At 48.8% G+C, this 21,815-nt stretch overlaps 1 protein-coding gene across 6 annotated transcripts in view; it reads left to right on the top strand.

Moving 5' to 3' along the window:
- The window catches only part of ADARB1 (adenosine deaminase RNA specific B1), a 245,080-nt gene that overhangs the window by 206,201 nt on the left and 17,064 nt on the right, over positions 1 to 21,815 (top strand). For all 6 annotated transcript variants that reach the window (XM_039494227.1, XM_039494229.1, XM_039494224.1 and 3 more), the window contains one exon: positions 3,755 to 3,936. In XM_039494227.1, coding sequence (XP_039350161.1) covers positions 3,755 to 3,936 — 182 coding nt within the window. The remainder of the gene's footprint in view (positions 1 to 3,754; positions 3,937 to 21,815) is intronic.

The following is a 21,815-nucleotide window of genomic DNA, read 5'->3' as shown; positions in this document are numbered from 1 at the left end:
TTTCTATTTTATAGCGTTAGAAATGCTCATGAAAAGGGGTTGATTGCCAGCCCTATGAACTTAAACACACAAGCACCAGCAGCGCAGGTTTTGTGCATTGCCCTGCTAATGTGCCTAAGGCTGTTCCACAGAAACCAGCTCTTAGGTTGGGAGGAGGCTTCATGCCCATTGAGGCCTCTGTTCAGCAAAACATGAGAACACATGTTTAACTTTAAGCACTTGAGTAGTCAGTCCTATTAACTTCAGTGGGATACTCGTGTGCTTGAAGGTAAGTATGCACTTAAGTATTTTCCTAGACCAGGGCCTCAGTCCTCATTCTCTCTGTTAAGGGTGAGAAAGGATTGAAGGACAGAGGTAGCCATGTGTTTGTGACTTGGCTCTCTGGCCACTAAGAACTGAACTTTGATCACCAGTTTATTCCACATAGGCTTTGTGGACTTTTGCTCACAGCTAAACTGAAATGAATTTGAACTGATGACCTAGTGGTGAAATATTTATTTTTCATTTCCAATTTCATGAGCCATCCAGTCCCCCTAAATATAGCACTGAGCCCTTGGGCCAGATCTTGTGTCTTCCATACTACAATGTGTAAAATTGAAAAGCTAATCAATTATTATAAACCTATTATTATAAACCTATTCTTAAGCCACATGGGAGAGGGGTAGGTTTGTGTTTGGTTTGTAAACAGGTGCAAGGCCACCTACATTTTTAAGGCCCAGCTTGACAAAGCCCTGGCTGGGATGATTTAGTTGGGGGTTGGTCCTGCTCTGAGCAGGGGGTTGGACTAGATACCTCCTGAGGTCTCTTCCAACCCTGATATTCTGTGATTCTATGATACATTTGGTTTGGAGGCAGCCACTTTCTCGTAATATTTTATACATTGATTTGAAGAGAGCAATTTTCATAGACCCCATAATACTACAGGGACATGATGCATCCTGTGAGGTAACTAAACTTCTCTTTGGCTAAATTTTGCTCTCCCACCTTTGTAACCTCATTGTTTGCAGTGAAGATGAATGGATGTAGATGAGGGGAGAGTTTTGGCCTGTTAACTTCAAAATTTGTGGAGGTTGCACAACACCATACTGGGCCCTAAATGTATATATCCATGAAATAACATATTTCATGGTTTCAACTGCATTCCTACAGCTACGGAGTTTAAAATCAGAGGGACAATCCACATGACATTGCATTGAGGAGAAGATGTTTGTGACCCTTTTAAAAAATAATACTGCAGTATATTTAGAAAATGAGAAAATGTTAATACATGATGTCATGTTTGTGTTAATGAGAGTGAAAACAAATAGTATTAACTTCAAAAGCAAGTATAATGTGGAAATCAGCTGTAAAAACTTTCCCCACGTAGCCCTGCCATTGTGTCTTGGTTACGACCTACAGTATTTCCATTCAAGTCCTATGTTTTTCTCACATAGAACCAGCCAGGCATGCCTGAATCATAGTATATTGCTCAATCATTTTAAAGTATTGAAAAATATCCACAAGTGATTCTGATGGGACTAGTATGATCATTGTTAGTTGTGATCTAAATCAAATTTGAATCTAGTTTTCTAGGAGCAAACACATTTCGTTTTGCTTTAATCAATATACTTTTTAAACCAGCGCAGATGTTAGTTTTCATCGTCTACACTGGGTAGGATCACCAAATTGTGTAGTTGAAAAACTAGAGATACTTAACAAAGGCAATGAGAAAGGAGGCAGGGGAAGATTTTGGTTAGGGTCACAGGGGTGTGCACAGGAAGGTTTTGGTTAGTGTCACATTATGCATTCTGGTCTTCCTGGTAGTGTTTTTGAAATCTAAATGTAATAGGCTGCGCTTGGGGAAACTGTTCTTAATTTGAGTGCACATAGATTACAGGTGCAATTATAAGACTAAAATTTACATTCTTTGCCCTTTAATTCATTTCAGTTTTGTATTAAATAGCGCTACATCTGTATTTGCAGTAGTCCATATACTTCCTTGTACTTGGTATTAGGAATACTGCAAATATTGAGGCAATTGGAAAATTGGTAAGGAGAACCATTATGAGGTATTTGGTCATCTAAATATCTGCTTGTGCCAGGAAAATTCTAATTCTAGTAAAGTCTGGAAATGTTCTCAGTGGGTCTAATTCTAAAATTGTGACTGACTTCTCACATATAAAGATGATCATTAATGTAGTCTTTTATATATAATGTGTATGTAAAGTGTTGTTCTGTTGTAAACCTTGTTTAGCTTTAAAACTAATTAAATAGATTTGAAATAATTTTCTCACAACTCCTTTATTTTTATTTTCCAATATTTGGCTGGCAAATAGAATGTCAATAGAATATAAAATATGACTTAATCTTTCCCTTACACGTTTTGCATTACTGCAAAATGCTACTTGCTCTCCCAGTAACCTAAGACAAACATTTTTAATGACGGGTGAGTAAACTGGTATATGGTGTTTTCATTTTCATCCTCATTATAGTAAGGGTATGTGAGTAGATTGTTGCCTTGAGCTTTTTTAGTAATTTTACAAGGCTCTTATACAGTCTTATACGTTTATTATTTCTTTGACGCTTTTTAGCAATGTGTTCAGTTGGGTCCTGTAATCTCTGGCCTGTGCTGAGAATGTGGTGGAGCTGTGCCATCCCAGCAGGAGCTCAAAGAAGTACTGTGCCTCAAGTGTGTGCTTCCCTCTGCTGCCCCAACTGTTCCTGTTACTAAGGCTGGCTAGCACCACAAGCCCCATGCTCAGATGAGCGCAAGAACTGCAATTGTAGCAAGTTCCTATGCAAGGGCACCAGAGGAAACCTGATTGAACCTCCCCTGCTTCTTCATCCACTCGGAGGCCATCATGGTTTAATTTGATACATTAATTTTGCAGCAGTATTCTGCAGGTGAACTGCAAGACAGAGACTGACTCAAATACCCCAGAATGGGGATTGAGGTTCTTTAAAGTCTTGTAGATGCTTGGCAGTCATCTAAATCCTGATGCTTTTGAACATGGGTCTTTACTCCTTCACATATTGGTTCCCTACCAACCTGACCCACCCTGAGGATGGTCAGACCAATGCAGACAAGGCTTCCCCAGTCAAAATCTGTGAAGCTGCTGAAAAGGGCAAAGAATGTGTGCATATGAGCTCCTAGATTAGAGAATCCCTGTGCAGAGCCCATAGCCACTGCCGCAGCTGTGGAGTTGTAGTTATCCGTTCAAAGCAGCAATAGGGGAAAGGCGATTTGTGGGTGAAGGGGACAGAATTGTCTCTTATGGGGAGGAGGAGAATCTTTGGGAAGTGTCCTGTCTCTCCTGCATGCCGACCCTGGGAAAGGGGACTTCCCCACTGATGGATCTGTTTTGAAGACATCAGTGCTCACTTCAAGCTGAAGAGCTCTCATCCTGTCCTGTGTGACTGACGTTCACTCAGCTGGATAGATCTCATCCCTCTCCCTACACTAGGATGTTTGGAGAGGCCCCACTAGCTGTAGCAGTGGGGAACCACAGTCATGGACTCTGCCTATGAAATTGGGCCTTGGCTGCCGTATTGGAGATTTGCAGCACCTGCTGATGTTTGGGATTCCAATATGTGCTCCACAGGCATGATGTAAAGCTATGCTGTGGAACTCTGGCTGGGTACACAGCTACAACAAAGTCAAGCTCTGGGCAATAGGGGAGACTGAAAGTCTAGTCCATTGAGATTGTCTCCTTTTGTTTCTAGTAGAGGTTACTTGTTCCGTTAAAAAGAAAGTGTTTTTTTTCCTTCCCCTTAGGTGGAACGTGTTGGGTATTCAAGGATCCTTACTTAGCCTCTTTGTGGAGCCAATTTACTTCTCTAGCATCATCTTGGGGAGTTTATATCATGGGGACCATCTATCCAGAGCAGTATACCAGCGGATAGCAGAGATAGAAGATCTACCACCTCTGTATACGCTCAACAGACCTTTACTTAGTGGCAAGTATCTAATGGAGAAGGCTGTACGGTAACTGAATCTGTTCCAACAGTAACATAATTTTGCAATTCTCAAATCTTTGCAAATTATGTACTGTGAGCAAGTTGTTTCATGACTACAGCAAGGAAATTATGACCCAAACCTGAAATTAAGCTATAACTAGCTAGAATTACTATTACAGGACCTTCTTTGTGTGTTCCAAGATCCTAACAGGAGTTTCTGTGAACTCTTCTATATGAGCCATTTCATGTGGCTGTATTTATCTGTTGTTTTGAGAACGCAGGTGCCCCAGCAATACATTAGCAAAGATGAAAGCCTGGGTTTGGTGAAATCGCTCTTCCTTTCCCACCCACAGAATAGTGTGAGGTTTCAGTGTTACTGCTCTTGCCATTGCAGTTGTTTGTTGAGCCATCTCCATCACGTTAGCAGTGTGCCAAGATACATGAACATTTGTTTCTCGATTCTTAGAATGACAGAGAAAACGTCCCAGCTGCCATTGGTTGCATTTTCTTCCTGTCATCAGGCTCTGCTGGATGCAGCATATGTTTTAGTTAGCATGGCGCTCCACTTGCCTGCATGGCCCAACTACCATAATAATATCACTTCCACCTCATAGCTTGGTGCACACATGCTGCATTTGGAGCCCAACAGCACATCCCTTAGGATTACCTTTAAATAGCTTGTCAGATTTCTGTTCATAATCTCCAGCTACCGTCATTAGCTAATGTTGCAGTTGTTTGTTCCAGATATTGTTTAAGCCCTTGAATATTGTTTTTTATTTAGAATGTTGTTAAGTAGGATTAAGCGGAATGGCAGCATTTGAATTTTGCATTCATCTCTATTTAAAAAGAAACTGTTAAGGTATTTTTTTAACCCTTTTAAAAATGAAGGTCTCTATTAGTTACAATAATGCCATGATAAGTTTAAAAGTGAAATGTTTCCCTCACAACATGGGTGATTCCCCAGTGCTAGTCACACTGCTTTGTTTTATAGCACTTGGTTTCCAGCCTGTGTTTCTTTATTTTTCAGAAAAAGCCTAATTTTTAAAGCATGTTTAACAAATTACATGAATTTTGCATACAGGCATAGGGGATGGGAACAGGTACATCAAATTAACCACTATCCATTTAGCTATAATGAAAGTTCATTAATAAGGGTCACACAGCTTAGGATACAGTAGAACAGGGGCAGGCAAACTTTTTGGCCTGAGGGCCACATCAAGTTTCGTAAATTGTATGGCGGGCCAGTTAGGGGAGGGGATCGCGGCCTGGCCCCCACCTCCTATCTGCCCTCCCCCGGGGACTCCTGCCCCATCCAACCCCCCCGTTCCCTGACAGCCCCCCCCCAGGACCCCTGCCTCATCCACACCCCTGCTCCCTGTCCCCTGACCACCCCTGGACCCCTGCCGCCCCATCCAACCCCTTCTCTCATTCCTGACGGTCCCCGGGACCCCTGCCCCATCCAACCACCCCTTCTCCCTGTCCCTGACTGCCCCTGGAACCCCTGCCCCTGACTGCCTCCTGCCGCCCCATCCAACCATCCCTCCTTCCTGACTGCCCCCCCCCGGGACTCCTGCCCCCATTCAACCCCCTGTTCTCGCCCCGACCCCATCCACACCCCTGCTCCCTGACCACCACCCTGAACTCCCTTGCCCTCTGTCCAACCCCCCCACTCCATGCCAGCTTACCACACTGCCTGGAGCACCGATGGCTGGCAGCGCTACGGCCGCGCCACCCGGCTGGAGCTGGGCCATGCCGCCACCACACAGCACAGAGCACCAGGTCAGGCTGGGCTCTGCAGCTGCACTGCCCCAGGAGCTCAGAGCTCCGCCACACAGAGCATTGCTCTGGTGGCGGATTGAGCTGATGCTGTGGGGGAGGGGGAACCGCAGGGGAGGGGCTGGGGGCAAGCCTCCCGGACCAGGAGCTCGGGAGCCGGGCAGGACGGTCCCACGGGCTGGAGTTTGTCCATCTCTTCAGTAGAATGTCAAATGATGGACTTCCCACAAACATTAGTATGTAATAATAACTAGTAGTTACAGCACACTAAATCCTACACAGTCAATTGTTTTGACCATAATAACTGACAATTATAGTTGCTGTCTGATTTCATGTATGCTTTTCTGATTCCATATTTAGATTGTAAATTCTTTGAGATGGAATGTTTGTTGTCATATTCTCTGTAGCAGTGGTCCCCAACCTTTTCCGGGTGGCGGGCGCCGGACAACAAGCCACCGAGGACTGTGGCCAGCGGACAAGCATCCGCTGAAATGCCGCCGAGAAGCGGCAACGTCAAGAGGCATCGCCGCCGAAATGCCGCTGAAGTAGGATCATCAAGAGGCGTTGCCTCCAAAATGCCGCCAAAAATCAGCAGCATTTCGACACCGCTTTTCGGTGGCATTTCGGCGGTAACACCTCTTGATGACGCTGCTTTTCGGCAGCATTTCAACGGATGCTTGTCCGCTGGCCGGTACTTGGGCGCACATAGATGCCCCAGTGGGCGCCATTGCTCCCGCAGGCACCGTGTTGGGGACCACTGCTCTGTAGAGTATTTAGTGCATTTTCAGCTCGGTATATTCCAGCTTCGGGATTTTAAGGGCAATCTTCATGTATCTGACATAAAATAGTTCTATCTGTTTTAAGACTCCTATCAGAACTTTATCATTATTATTCATAGATAGAAGTCTGAAATCTTCTGGGCTGTTTGAACAGCATTTTCAGAAAAATACCTTTCAGACTGGATATGAAACCACAAAAAGAAAATGAGTTAGATTAAATAGATTCATGGATTTTCTTTTGTTTGGGGCAGCAGTAGTGTTCAGAGCCCAGCACAGTTGGATTCAGATGGTGTATCTGTTTAGTCACAGATCCACTGGCCAGTCCACACCTCTCCTAATAACCTCCTCTCTGGAGGTGCAGATGAAGCCACATAGGGCTGTGCAAACTTAGGCCCCCCAATCCTGCCTCCCCTTGCTCAGTTGGGTGAAGGTTTCAGTTGTATTTTGAATAGCGAGAATATAGTGGTTTGTTTCAGAGGCAAAATGATCTCTTTAGTGATAGTGTTTTCTCTCCACACTCACGCTCTGACCTACCTTTCTGGTAAACACAATTTGTATTAAGTCTCAGTTAATGCCAGCAGGGATAGCTGGAGAACACTGGAATCAAATGAGTTTCATTCTCCGCTCTTCCATTAGAAATCAGCATTGTTGTCAAAAATAAAGATCTTTCTTTATCCATAGGCGCCTGCTGTGAAAATTTAGTGAGCAGAAAGGTTAAACCTGAATGTACTGTCTCGAGTGCCTTTCCTTCAGTTGGTAGGAACAAGAGGCCCATGCAGTGGATACTCTGTCCACCACTAAGACCCCTAAAATCTTGACTGCAGACCCCAGCCTTTCAGGATGGAGGAGACACCTGCAGAGCTATAGCACGGGGGAACATGGGCAGTCACAGAGAGTCAGCATCCAAAAACAGAGAGCAGTCAGGTTGCCTCTTCCGGTCTTCCAGTATCATCGGAGAAAGAAGCACACTGCCGTTCAGACAACGTGACCATTGTATATATAAATCAACAAGCAGGCACAAGAAGCTGAGATCTAAATAGTAAATCAGCAGAGTCTCTTGTGGGCAGAAGCTCGCTTAGCCTCCATGAAGGCAATCAATATAAAAGAGACACTGAGCATGACAGTGGACTGACTAAGCTATCAGCAAATAGACAGATTGGAATGGCCCCTGAACCCAGCTACCTCAGGTGGACCTGTTTGCCTCCAGACAAACGTGAAGGTCAGGCACTTCTTCACTAGGGAGCACAACCACTGGCAATAGAAATTTGAGTGACTGTTCACACGATTCCATTCTTGATGTGCATGTACTCCATGGTCTTTTGCCAGCAGCCTCCACAGGGGCCACATTTGCAACCTAGGTGCCCTCCCACCGCCCCCTGATCCCCAAGTGAGATCATAAATGAAGGAGAAGTCTCAACCATCCCTCAGTTCCTTCGTACCATACATGACTGCAAGACCAAATACTGCAGTGTTCACTTTTTCTGAGCATTGTGTTATTTTTCCTTAGCTTTGTATATAATATTTACATAGTACATATACAACTACATACTTCTTTAGTAAATAAGGTTTTTGGCCTACGACTTCCCACTCCTCACAGTGGTACTAGCGTTATGGCAGAAGTCAAATCAGCAGCATTTGAGACCTGTCCCTCATGTGATTCTTCAATTGGTATTAATGATGGGCTCTCCTGGTGTCTGATGTGCCTGTGAGAACACATCCCAGAGCAATGTGCTGTCTGTTGCTCTTTTTCCAACCACACTCAGAGAGCAAGGAAAGCCTGCCTGAAGCTGTTCCTCCTAAAAAAATTAATGCAAATCTCTTCAGGCACTAAATGGGGATTCTATTCTGGGAAGCAATGAGTCTGAGAAAGACTTAGGTGTCGTGATGGCTAATCATCTGAACATGAGCTCCCAGTCTGAAGCTGTGGCCAAAAGGACTAATACAATCTCTGAAAGTATAAGTGGGACTCTCAAGTAGGAGTAAGGAGCTAAGTTCCCTCTAAGCTGTGAAGCCACGCAGCATCCTATTAAGCACTGCGCAGGTGCTCAGGGCTGCGGCGGGCAGAGATGCTTCTCCCCCAATCCCGGACCTGCCGCAGCCAGGGAAGAGGCACCCCTCCCGCGGCCCAAACCCAGCCCGGCCTGGACCTGCGGACAGGGAAGAGGTGCCTATCCTGCAGCCCCAACCCACCCCAGCCCGGACCTGCTGCAGCGGGGAGAAGTGCCTCTCCCCCAATCCCAGGCGCTGCTGCAGGGAGAGAGAGTTGTGGGGAGAACTCTCTCCCCACCGTAGCCCCAGGGAAGTCTGCACCCCAAACCCATCATCCCCCGCCCCACCCCAGAGCCCGCAGCCAGAGCGCTCACCCCCCACACTCCAAGCCCCTCTGCCCCAGCCCTGAGCCCCCTCCCACACTCCAAACCCCTTGACCCCACCCCCGCCACATGAATTTTGTTATGTGCACCAATATGGAGATGATTTGTCATGAATCACCTCCATATTGGTGCACATAACAAAATTAATTCCGCACATGCGTGGAAAAAATTAGAGGGAACTCTGGTAAGGAAGTCGTTTTACCTCTGTATTTGGCTACTGGAATACCGTGTCCAGTGTTGTTGTTCACAATTGAAGAAGGATGTTCATAAATTGGAGGGTGTTCAGAGAAGAGCCACGAGAATGATGAAAGGATTAGAAAACATGCTTTATAGTGGTATGCTCAAGGAGCTCAATCTGCTCAGTTTAACAAAGAGAAGGTGTGATGGTTTGTACCAGGCCCTGAGGCCCCCTGCTGGAGGCCTCGTGGTCCTATCACACTCCATCTAAGAAAGGAGCAGTAGAAAAGTCCTCAAGCCTGCTTAGAATGGCTGCTGGAAAATCAGCCAATCAGAGAGGCTGCCGGGAGCAGCCAATCAGGGACCGCCAAGCCCATATCAAGGGAGCTGCAGTGCAGAACAGAGGGCAGTTGCTGCCTGGAGCTGGAGGAGCATGGCTGGCTGAAGGAGCTACAAGACTACAGATAGAGCAGTTGCTGGCAGGGACATGAGGAGCAAAGAAGGAGCCCCTCACTGGCCTCTGGGACTTGGTAGTTGTAAGCCCTCAGGTAAGGGTGGAGAAGGGGAAGGGGCCACAGGGAAGTCGCCCAGAAAAACTGTGATACAGCCCTGAAAGGGGAACTGAATTGTTTAGTGGCCCAGCTGGAGAGCTGGGGCCAGAAAAGCCCAGAGAGGCGAAGAGTCTCCAGGGAGGAAGCCCTGGGAACATGGCCCCATAGCAGGGCCAAGGGACTATTGGACTGATTGTGAGGCACGGCCAGTGAGGGCTACAGAGACATGCCAGCTGAGGGGTACTGAGATAGTCCCCTGTTGGACTGTTTGCCCCAGAAGGGGGTTGATTTGTATTTTGCACAGACTGTGTGACACAGCCAGCGGCTGAGTCGCCGAAGACCTACCATAATGAGAGAGAGAGTGCAGGCACACACACTCGGCCAGGGGGCGCTTCTGCATTACAGAAGTTTAAAGGGTGACATGATCACAATTTATAAATGCCTGCATTGGAAACAAAAATTTGATAATGGGCTTTTCATCAGACAACGGTATAACAAGATCCAATGGCTGGAAGTTGAGGCTAGGCAAATTCCGACTGGAAGTTGTGCTCATTTTGTAGCAGTGAAGGTAATTTACCATTGGAACAAATTACTGAGAGTTGTGAAGGATTCTCCATCCCTGGCAATTTTAAAATCAAGATTGGATATTTTCCCAACAGATCTGCTTTAGTTCAAACAGGAACTAATTCCAGAAAGTCCTATGGCCTGTGTTATACAGGAGCTCAGACTAGAACTCTTGGAATCTATGAGAGGTTATACAACCAGGACTCAGCCATTGGTTCAGTCTCTCACTGTAATTGCCCTGGGGAGCTGTGATTTCATCTCACGCTACCAGTCCACAACTACTTAGAAGCCCTGTTCATCTGCCACTACATCAGCATTGACATCTTCCAGGGGCGGAAGGAAGCACTGCTCTGAAGATGAGCCATCCCGGGCATCTGATAAACTGAGATAAAAGGGTCATCAGATACATGACAAGTGCCCAAAGCCTGAAAAGGCCCCTTCTGGTACGCCAGTACCAATTTCCAAGTCAGCACATACAGTACTGTGTAAATCTCTGCACTGCACGTACCCTGGTACTGACCCTTCAGCACCAACCCCAACACCGAGTACCTTATTACGGTACTCAGAAGCCCAGCAATGAGTGCCTGTGATGGTAGCCTTCATTCCTTCCACCTGAGTGCCAACTGTTTCTATGGTGCCTGTGACATCTGATTAAAATATGAGCATGTAGATCATTGTTGCTACCACTGTTATATAATCACAGCAAATCTTATGCAAAGTATGTTAAGTAAGGTGTCTATGAAAAGTTAAGATTTGCTGAATATGATTATCCTATCTGTATGCATGTATCATTTTTTGTATTTGAAGTTATGAGTATTGGCTCTATACCTGTATTTCAAATGTGTTTGCTTCTGGTAACACTTACAAGGTATTTAGCCAGCACATTGTGAAGGAATTAGTCAAGTTCAATGGCCCATCAAAGAACACTTAACTCACAATGGACCATGGAAGATGCCTATCTACACTTAATGGACTTTCCTGAGGATGTTCTAACTAGAGTACGGGTAATGGCTTCTGCTATGACTAAGTGAAGCATGCATGGACATGTGACTTGCCCATGTGACTCCTGTTTTCCACAAACTAGAACAATGGGTTTCTTTTCACTTGACAGAAGCTATAAAAGGCCCTGGAAACATCTCCATTTGGCCTCTTTCCTGCTCAGACCTCTGGACTATGATGAACTTGTACTAATGGGAACATTCTAACAAGGGACTGAGGACCTTCCAGTGATTTGGAAGCAACCAGAGACTTAACAAGCCAGCAGTTTATTCCATCACTGCTACAAGCCTGATCCAAGAACTTTGAAATTGTTGTATGTATTTGATTCCTTTAACCAATTTTAACTCTCACTTTCTTTGTTTTTATAAATAAACCTTTAGATGTTAGATACTAAAGGATCGGCAACAGCATGATTATTGGGTAAGATCTGAGTTATATATTGACCTGGGTATGTGGCTGGTCCTTTGGGATCAGAAGAACCTTTTTGTTATGAAATTGGTTTTAAATAACCGCACATCGTTAAGTCTAGTGTCTGGGAGTTGAATCCAGGACTGGAATACCTAAGGAGGCTGCATTTCTGACTTCTTGTTAACCAGTGTGGTGAGACAGAAGTTTACTTTTGTTGCTGGTTTGGTATATCTCATGGAAGAATAACTACCAGTTTTGGGGTGTGCCTGTGCTTTTTTTCCCCCAGCAGCTTGTCCTGAATTTGGTATTCTCAGTGGTGACCCATGGAGGCACAGTGACAGTGCCTGTTACCTCGACACCAGCTATCTCAGCCCTGAAACCATAAGTGGTACTGAGTACTGTCGGTGGGCCCTACACCAGAGTCACCTCTCCTTGAGAGATGGAGAGTGATGGTATCCAAACCACTAGCTTTGGAGTCACTGATATGCCAGGTTAAAGAAGTGTATACCTGGTACTGACCTCTCCTATGCTAAGACATGGCACACCTGACAAAACTGTCCCTTTCCCTGGAGGAAGCATATTCTTTTTCCCCTTCTTCTGCTGGGCATTGTAGAGACTCATATCCTACATGTCCACCTTCCCTTCTCTGGGTAGCTCATTGGGAGTCAGACGGGGATCGTAGGGAGTAGTCCATGAGGGTAGTAGTTCATAAGGATCAATCTTCCTGGTACCCACCCCATGTGCCCTCCACCACAATACTCATATCTGTGATCACTGTGACCTTACTGGCTGGCCTGGGGTGTACAGCCTTTCTCCAGGAAGCCTGCAGTAAATCCACTCATGCTGACTCAATATGGGAATTCAAGATATTCCAGGACATGATGAAGTGCATCGCAGAGACCTTGGATATACCTCAGGAAGGAATCTAAGAGAAGCAACACAAACACTTGGACGTTCTACACCAGGGAGACTTGCCATACCCATTAACAAAGGTCTACTGGAGTCTGCAAAAATATTTGGCATCCACTTTCATCCATCCCAGCCCTGCTGAAAATTGCTGACAGGAAGTACCAAGTCTCTGCTAAGAGATTCAGCCTGTTTGGCTGCAAAGTGTATTCATCAGATGAGGGTGGTTAATACTACACCCCCTCTCAAAATATGGCTATTTAAACTGGGACACGTTGCCTCCGTTTATAGACAAGCTCTGAAAGGAATATCAGGAGGAGATGAAGTCTGTCACAGCTGAGAAACAGCTGACTGTCTGCACTTCATTATAGGCTACTCTGGACATGTATGACATTGCACCATGCACTGTGGCCACTACAAAAGCTATGAGGAGGTTGGTATGGCTCCAGGCCTCTGTGATTCCCAGAGAGGTCCAAATAACAATTAAGAACTTCCCATTTCAGAGTAATGAACTTTTTTACAATTGAATGGATGAGACCCTCCACTCCTTGAAGGACTCACATGTGACAGTGTGCTCTTTGGGTCTGTGTGTCCCAACCCCAAGGAGTAAGTCGTCACACTAGCAGCTGTCCTTTAAGACAGTGCTCTCCTGTCCAGTATTTAGGGCCCTACCAAATTCACCGCCATGAAAAGCACGTCATGGACTGTGAAATCTGGTCTCCCCTCGTGAAATCTGTTTTTCGGTGTGCTTTTACTCTATACTGTACAGATTTCATGGGGGGAGACCAGTGTTTCTCAGTTTTGAGGTTCTGACCCAAAAGGGGTCACAAGGTTATTTTAGGGGGTCGTGGTATTGCCACCCTTACTTCTCCGCTGACTTCAGAGCAGGGCGGCTGGAGAATGATGGCTGTTGGCCGGGTGCCCAGCTCTGAAGACAGCGCCCTGCTAGCAGCAGCACAGAAGTAAGCATGGCATCACTTGACAGGGGATGGATCACTTGATGATTACCTGTTCTGTTCATTCCCTCTTGGGCACCTGGCATTGGCCACTGTCGGTAGACAGGATACTGGGCCAGATGGACCTTTGGTCTGACCCAGTATGGCCGTTCTTATGTTCTAATACCATACCACACCACCTTTACTTCCGCGCTGCTGCCTTCAGAACTGGGCGGCTAGGGAGTGGCGGCTGCTGACTGAGGGCCCAGCTCTGCAGGCAACAGTGCAGAAGTAAGGGTGGCAATACCATACTGTGCCATGCTTACATCTGTGCTGCTGCTGGCGATGGTTCTGCCTTCAGAGCTAGGGTCCCTGCCTGCAGCCACCGCTCTCCAGCTGCCCAGCTCTGAAGGCAGCACCACCACCACCAGCAGCCCAGAAGTAAGGGTAGCAGTACTGCAAACCCCCTCTACAATAACCTTGCAAACCCTCTCCCCACCACTCACCAACTCCTTTTTGGGTCAGGACCACTACAATTACAACACCATGAAATTTCAGATTTAAATAGCTGAAGTCATGAACTTTACGATTTTTAAACTCCTATGACCATGAAATTGACCAAAATGGACTGTGAATTTGGTAGAGCCCTACCAATATTACTGTGACAGATACGGCAATTTCCTGTAATATCCTTGAAAAACTTTATAGAATTAAGTTTAAGTATCTTTGGTGACCATTGTATTTTAATGTATTATTGTGAGCATGGATGATCAAAGGACTATATTGAACAATGTGGCAGACAAGAATGGTCTTTGGGGACAATACGCATGCAGTGGATTTCCTGGGAAATCTCTAAGAGATAAATGCAAATTTCCCACCTCTAGTTATGCAAAAACCCAGCCTTTTGAAGCTACATCCTGAGGGAGGGGACCATTGTCTCCTGATTGCCAGTTTCCAGAATCTGAAGATCAAAGGCCCAAGCTATATAAAAGAACGATGGAACTATTCATGATTGTGCTCTTTCTGAGCCAAGGCCGTTACGAAGTTGTTTGCACAGAAAACCCCCTTTGTGAGGTTGAAGGGGCAACTCCTATGAGTGTCCTTGTTGGAGTTGGGGGGAGATCTCCAGTAAGCTTATAAACATGGGTCTAAGTTCTTTTATTGTTTTTTATATCTTTTCTCTGTAACGTTTTCACCTTAAGAATAAGTGTGTTTGCTTAGCAAGGGCTGTGTGGTAACTTATAACTGCTGCCAATCACTATTCATAAAACATCGGAGAGAGAAAGCAAAGCACAGATGCTGGCCTGTTTAGGCCCTCTGGCTTGTTGGGAATAAGACAGTGTACATAGGGAACTGTGCAGCTGGAAAAATCCCACACAGAAGGGAGAGAGACGTGGGTCTCTGCCCAAAAGAGGTGATGGCTGAAGAATTGGAAGCCTAGAATTGGGTGCCCTTGGTGGACAGCGGAGGAGGAATATACGTGCAGTTGCTGTCACGTATGTTAGAGAATCTCAGAGCCACCAAGGAAGAGACAGATTCCATCATAAATTACCCACTGCCTCCTCTTCTGCTACCCAACAGTCTGGGGCTTCCAACAGGCAGCATATTTGAGACCAGTGTTGAGCACCAGGTGTAGGGCCACCTGAGAAACTTTCCATTCAACTCCTTCTTTGGCAACTGTCTCTCTTATTTTTAGAAGCTTGGGTTGGGATTACCTTGGACTGATGGATCTTGGAGATCATAAGCACAGGGAATTATGTTTGGTTCCAGTCTATTCCCATCTCCTCCCCACTTCTTCTTCGAGTGATTGCTCATGTGTATTCCACAGTAGGTATGCATGCTCACCACATGCACCGGTGCCAGAAGTTTTTCCCTTAGCAGTACTTGTACTGGGGGAGCGCCGCTGCAACCCCTAGAATGGCGCCTCTGTACCGCGCTATACGGGGAGCTGCCCTCACCCTCAGTTCCTTCTTGCCACCAGTAAAGGTAGTCAGAACTTTGTGCTCCAGCTCTGCTGTAGCCTTTCTACTTGACATTATTGGTACTGTTCCTGGAATTGTTACTTCAGTTGTTAGAGTGGGCTCGGGGCATGCCCTGTGCCCCAGGCTTCAAGTCATGCGACTCCTGTCGCCATTCTATGCCTAGGAGTGACCCACACGCTGAGTGTCTCTGCTGCTTGGGTGAGACTCACATCAACGAACGTTGTAAGATCTGCAGGTCATTCAAGCCACAGACCAAGAAGGAGAGAGACATTAGATTCCGTGCTCTCCTGATGGAATCGGCATTGGCCCCAACTCCGACACACCAGGTGGACTCGGCACCCAGCGCCGCATCGTCGGTGCATAGCGAGGCCCCCTCTACCAGCCGGCACTGCTCGCCCTCCAAGAAACAGGGAAAGAGCCCTACCTCGCAGCGGCGCCGAGATAAGGAAAGAGGGGAGGCTGGTCCCACATCAGGCAGCCCGGTACCCCACATCAAGGCCTCTGACTCGTGTTGAGTGGAGCAGCCCGGTACCGTGCGCCCGCACGTCTCTGCCGGTATGGATGCCGTCAATGCCACAGGCTATGTGGGCCGCGAAGGACATTATGAGTCTGCAGATTCCAGGCGCGCAGCCAGTGACGACTCCCCGGTCTCGGGGCAAGCCCCCATTGGGTGCCCATCAGACCTCTCCTGTGGGTCGCAGTTCCCACTCCGAGGGCCACTCCCCGCACCGTTCGGCGCACAGCGACCGATCGTCCGGCAACTCGCGCCCTTCCTCGATGACAATAAGGCCATCCCGGTCATCACCCGCACAGGAGTCTTGAGACCCTCTATGCCACCTGCCAGCAAGCACAGGCATCGAGAAAGGCACCAGGAACCTTTCCCTTCGTGATGCGACTACCTCAGCCGTTCGCAACGGGATAGACGTCGTCAGTCTTGTTCCAGTTCCAGCTCAGCTAGACATTGCTCTCAGGATTCCCCTCGTGATGACTCAGCACCGGGGCACCGGAGTTCCCGCTGCCGTCATGGGTACCGAAGTAGCACTTTGGACGGGTACCAGTCCTCGACATCGAGGTCCAGGTCCCGAGGGAGGCAACATCACAGGAACCGCCACTCATAATGTTCCTGTGAGACCGTGCACTCGACGGTGACCTCGGCCTTGGCACCCAGCTGCCCATCCCCGGCCCACACAGACCAGCTGGGGCAACTACCGCCACCAGACCCTCAGCCAGGTCAGTGGCAAGGAGCCCCATGGCAGGGACATTGGAGCCAGTGGGCACCGTGGCCGCCAATGGCCACCCAGACAGGGGCCAGCTCAGTCACCGGAGTGTGTCAGGCCCCATCAGCCTCGTCCGACCGTCTAAGAGACAGATCGGCGGACCCACGCCCAGTCTCTGATCTGGGGCTCAACCCGCCGGTACTGGCCCAGGCCCACAGCTCCATGCCAGCCTTTTCCCTGGCAATGGACGACACCATAACGGCTCCCCTGCCATCAATCACTCAGGAGGACTTTATAATAATAATTGGAGATATACCAATCTCCTAGAACTGGAAGGGACCTTGAAAGGTCATTGAGTCCAGCCCCCTGCCTTCACTAGCAGGACCAATTTTTGCCCTAGATCCCTAAGTGGCTTCCTCAAGGATTGAACTCACAGCCCTGGGTTTAGCAAGCCAATGCTCAAACCACTGAGCTATCCCTTCCCCCACTGAGCTGTCCCTTTAAGGCGCACCAAGACTTGCTAAAGCGGGTGGCATCCAGCCTCCAGCTGCAGGCCGAGGAAATGGAGGGCCCTTCCGTTTCCCTCTTTAATGTGTTGTCCCCTTTAGCACCGGGCCGCGTGGCTCTGCCCCTGCACCAGGGTGTAGCCAACATTTCCAGCAAACTTCTGCCTCCTTGGCCCTAATCTCCAAGAAGGCTGAAAGGAAGTACTTTGTGCCGGACAAGGACCATGAGTACCTCTATTCCCACCCGGCACCTAACTCGCTTGTGGTAGAGTCGGTAAACCACAGAGAGCAACAAGGCCAGCCCGCGCCTACCCCAAAAAATAAGGACGCCAGACGACTGAACTCCTTTGGTAGAAAAATTTACTCCTCGGCACGTAGCCAACCACCAGGCCTTGCTGAGCAGATATGACTTTAATTTGTGGGAGTCTCTCCTTCCAGACCAGGACAGGAGGGACTTTAAGGCCCTGTTGGAAGAGGGGATGGCAGCGGCGAAAGCGGCCCTGCAAGCGGCGTTGGACGCAGCCGACACTGCAGCCCACTCGATGGCTTCCGCGATTTCCATGTGCAGGGCGTCGTGGCTCCTCCTGTCTGGACTGTCGACAGAGGTCCAATCCCTTATGCAAGACCTCCCATTTGATGGGAAAGCGCTCTTCACTGACCAGACGGATGTCAGGCTGCATGGGATGAAGACCTCGGGCCTCTACGTCCCTCCAGCTAAGGACAAGGCCAAACCGCAACCATCGGCTCAACCTGCATGGAGCAGATATGAGCCCCTGTATAAGAGACCGAGAGACCAGAAACGCTGGTCTCAGCAACAGTCCCGCTCCAGCCCGCAGCCTGGGCCCTCTAAGGGCTAGAGACAGGGAAAGAGGTTTTGCCTGTTTGCAGGGGGGCACTGGGTCAGTTGCCAGGGAGACCCCCTGATTAATAAAGTTTGTGTTCTGCAACCGTTTGTCTGCCTTCCGCATGGCGTGGTCCCATATAACATCAGACCAGTGGGTCTTCAGAACCATTTCCAAGGGCTACATGTTGCAGTCCACCTCCTCCACTCCAAACCACCCGCCCTCCCCGGTGGACCCGGAGCATGCCCACCTCCTAGGGCAGGATGTGGATTGTTTACTGCACCTGGGGGCAGTGGAAAGAGTACCAGTAGAATTCCAGGGCAAAGAGTTCTACTCCCGGTACTTCCTGATCCCGAAGGCCAAAGGAGGCCTCAGGCCCATCCTGGACCTCCAGGGCCTAAACAGTTTTCAGGCCCGCTCCAAGTTCCGCATGGTGTCCCTGGCCTCAATTTTCCCCTCCCTGGACCCGGGGGTCTGGTGTGTGTCCCTGGACCTCCAGGATGTGTACTTCCACATCCATATTTTCAAGGGGCACAGGCGCTTCCTCTGCTTCCTAGTGGGGTCAGTTTGCGGTCCTTCCATTTGGCCTATCCACGGCACCCAGGGTTTTCATGAAGTGTATGGCTGTGGTAGCAGCCTACCTCAGGTGGGAAGGGGTACAGATCTTCCCATACCTGGACGATTGGCTTCTCAAGGGTGACTCCCGTTCTGAGGTAAAGACCCACGTGGAGCTGCTCCTCTCGACATGCACTGGTCTCGGTCTAGTGGTGAACAAGACCAAATCAACCTTAGTTCAAGTTCAGCGCCCAGAGTTCATCGGGGCGCTGCTGGACTCCTCGAGGGCCACAGCCTCTCTCCCCCCAGACAGGCAAGGTGGGACTCGCTCCCTAACCCTCTGCCGGGAAGCCCTGAGCCTATAGGAGCTCTGTATAGCCCACAATATCTCCCTGAGGGCCGTACACCTCCCGGGATGCAATACATAAGCAGACCACCTCAGCAGGGTCTTCTCCCCCCAGTACGAGTGGTCGCTCCACTCAAAGGTCGCTCACCAGCTCTTCCGAGAGTGGGGCGTTCCCCAGGTCGAGCTCTTTGCAACCTGCCAGAACTGGCGTTGCCCCCAGTTCTGCTCCAGGGGAGGGATGGGGAGAGGCGTGATCTCTGATGCATTCCTTCTGCAGTGGTCAGGCCGGCTCCTTTATGCTTTCCCACTGTTCCCCCTCACCGACAAAGTAAAAGGTAAAAGCAGACAAGGCGAGAGTCATCCTCATAGCCCCGGCATGGGCCCGCCAACACTGGTACGGGACCCTCCTTCGCCTCTTGGTGGCCCCCCCGAGGACGCTGCCGCTTCACCCGGACCTCCTCTCCCAGGATGAGGGCCACCTTCTCCAACCCATTCTAGCCGCGCTCCACCTGACAGCGTGGATGCTCCGTGGCTAGACGAGGAGGGGCAGGTGTTCAGAGCAGGTAAGGCAGGTCCTCCTGGAAAGCAGGAAGCCGTCCACGCGCTGTCCATACATGGCAAAGTGGTCCAGGTTCTCCAAGTGGGCGAGTGAGTGGCGAGTCTCCCCCTCCTCCACTCCTCTCCAGCTTATCCTGGACTACCTCCTGTCCCTTATGACCCAAGGACTGGCACCCGCCTGGGTCAGGGTACACCTGGCGGCCATATCGGCCTTCCACCTGCCGGTGCAAGGGCACTCGGTCTTCCCCCACTCTATGACCTCCCGCTTTCTGAAGGGCCTTGATCGTTCATTCCCATACGCTAGACCCCCGTGCCACAATGGGACCTGAACCTGGTTTTGTCCCATCTCATGGGTCCTCCATTTGAACCCCTGGCCACGTGTTCCTGGTCTCACCATTCGTGGCCTTCCTTGTAGCAATCACGTCGGCCCGCTGTGTCTCGGAACACAGGGCCTTGACCTCGGAACACTCCTATATGGTCTTCCACTGGGATAAGGTCCAGCTTCACCCACACCCGGCATTCCTCCAGAAGGTGGTCTCCGCATTCCACGTGGAACAGAGCATCTTTCTTCCTGTGCTCTGTCCTAAGCCCCATTCCTCCAACGAGGAACGCTGCCTTCACATGCTCGATGTACATAGAGCCCTGGCATTTTACCCGGATTGGACCAAACCATTCCAGAAATCCTCACAGCTTTTTGTTGCCTCGGCTGAGCGGGTGAAGGGGCAACCTATCTCCATCCAGCGTCTTTCCCGCTGGATTACCTCGTGTATACGCACATGCTATGACCTGGCAGGGGTTCCCCCACCACCAGTCATTAGGGCACACTCAGCGAGGGCTCAGGCCTCATCAGCTGCCTTCGTAGCCCATGTCCCTATCCAAGACATTTGTAGAGCGACCAGTTGGGCCTCGGTTCACACGTTCACTTCGCATTACGCAATCGTCTCCCAGTCTAGGGATGACGCCAGGTTCGGCAGGGCAGTACTCCGTCCCAGTCTATCGTGAACTCCTACCTGCCTCCAACAGGGATAGCTTGGAATCACCTACTGTGGAATACACATGAGCAATCACTCGAAGAAGAAAGGACAGTTACCTTTTCCGTAACTGGCATTCTTCAAGATGTGTTGCTCAGGTGTATTCCACATCCCGCCCTCTTTCCCCTCTGTCAGAGTTGTCTGGCAGGAAGGAACCGAGGGTGGGGGGAGCGTGCAGCTCCCCTTATAGCGTGGTATAGAGGCACCATGCTAGGGGTCGCAGCAGCGCTCCCCCAGTACGAGTACTGCTAAGGGAAAAACTTCCGGCATGGGTGCACACCTACTGTGGAATGAACCTGAGCAACACATCTCGAAGAACACCAGTTACAGAACAGGTAACTGTCCTTTTTCCATCCTTACTCACAAGAGACTGTTTAGAAAATAAGTAGACTCCCTTCTACAACTGGAGGAGGGACGTGCCCTTTGTGTTCAGGGGCAGGGATTTTATTTCCATTACTTTCTCATCCCAGAGACGAAAGGTGGTTGGCAGCCCATCCCATACCTTCAACATCTCAGCACCTTCATCTGCCCTTTCAAGTTCAGGATGGTGACTCTAGCCTCCCTAATCCCCTCAGAACTGGTTCACAGATGTCTGCCTGCAAGATGCATATATCCATATATCAATCCATCCAGCCCATAGAGCATACCTCAGATTCCTGGTGGGAACATCTCACTACCAGCACAAGTTCCTGCCCTTAGGTCTTTGTACAGGACACAGAGTATTCACCAAATGCTTGGAAATCATGGCAGCTCAACCAAAGAAACACAGAATCCAGGTCTATCCTTACCTCGACGACTGGCTGATTCGAGGAAGATCACCCCAACAAGTGACTGACTCCATTTAATTAATTCTAAAGCTCTCTACCGCACAGAACCTCAGAGTCAACAGAGAAAAATTCATACTGACTGGCTCAGAGCACAGCATTCCTAGGAGCACTGTGAAACTGCAGGATAGCAAGAGTTTATCTTTCACAGGAGAGATTCCAAACCATAGTAGATCTTATCAACCAACTTCAAGCACACCTAAGAACATCAGTGAAATATGTATCAGACTTCTAGGACACATGGCCTCATGCACCTATGTGGTGCTATTTGCTAGGCTTCATCTATGCTTCATGTGAAGGTGGTTGAAATCAGTGTATCCACTCAGCAGACACTGCATGATGGTCACAGTCCTGCAAGAAGTCCTCTTCTCATTAAAGTGGTGGAAAGACCCTCATCAGGTGTGCAACAGAGTACCCGTTCTTTGCATTTCTACCTAGCAAGACACTGGGTGACTCTACTCAGATATGGAGAGCTCATCTAGATAGATAGTCTTAAATTCAGAGCCTGAGGTTGTCTCAAGAAACCTGCTTCCATATAAATGTCCTGTTGC

This window comes from Mauremys reevesii, linkage group 11 (genome assembly GCF_016161935.1).
Source record: "Mauremys reevesii isolate NIE-2019 linkage group 11, ASM1616193v1, whole genome shotgun sequence".
Classification (NCBI taxonomy): domain Eukaryota; kingdom Metazoa; phylum Chordata; order Testudines; family Geoemydidae; genus Mauremys; species Mauremys reevesii.
The sequence above is the reverse complement of the archived record's forward strand: the minus strand, read 5'-3'. Positions and strand labels throughout refer to the sequence as shown.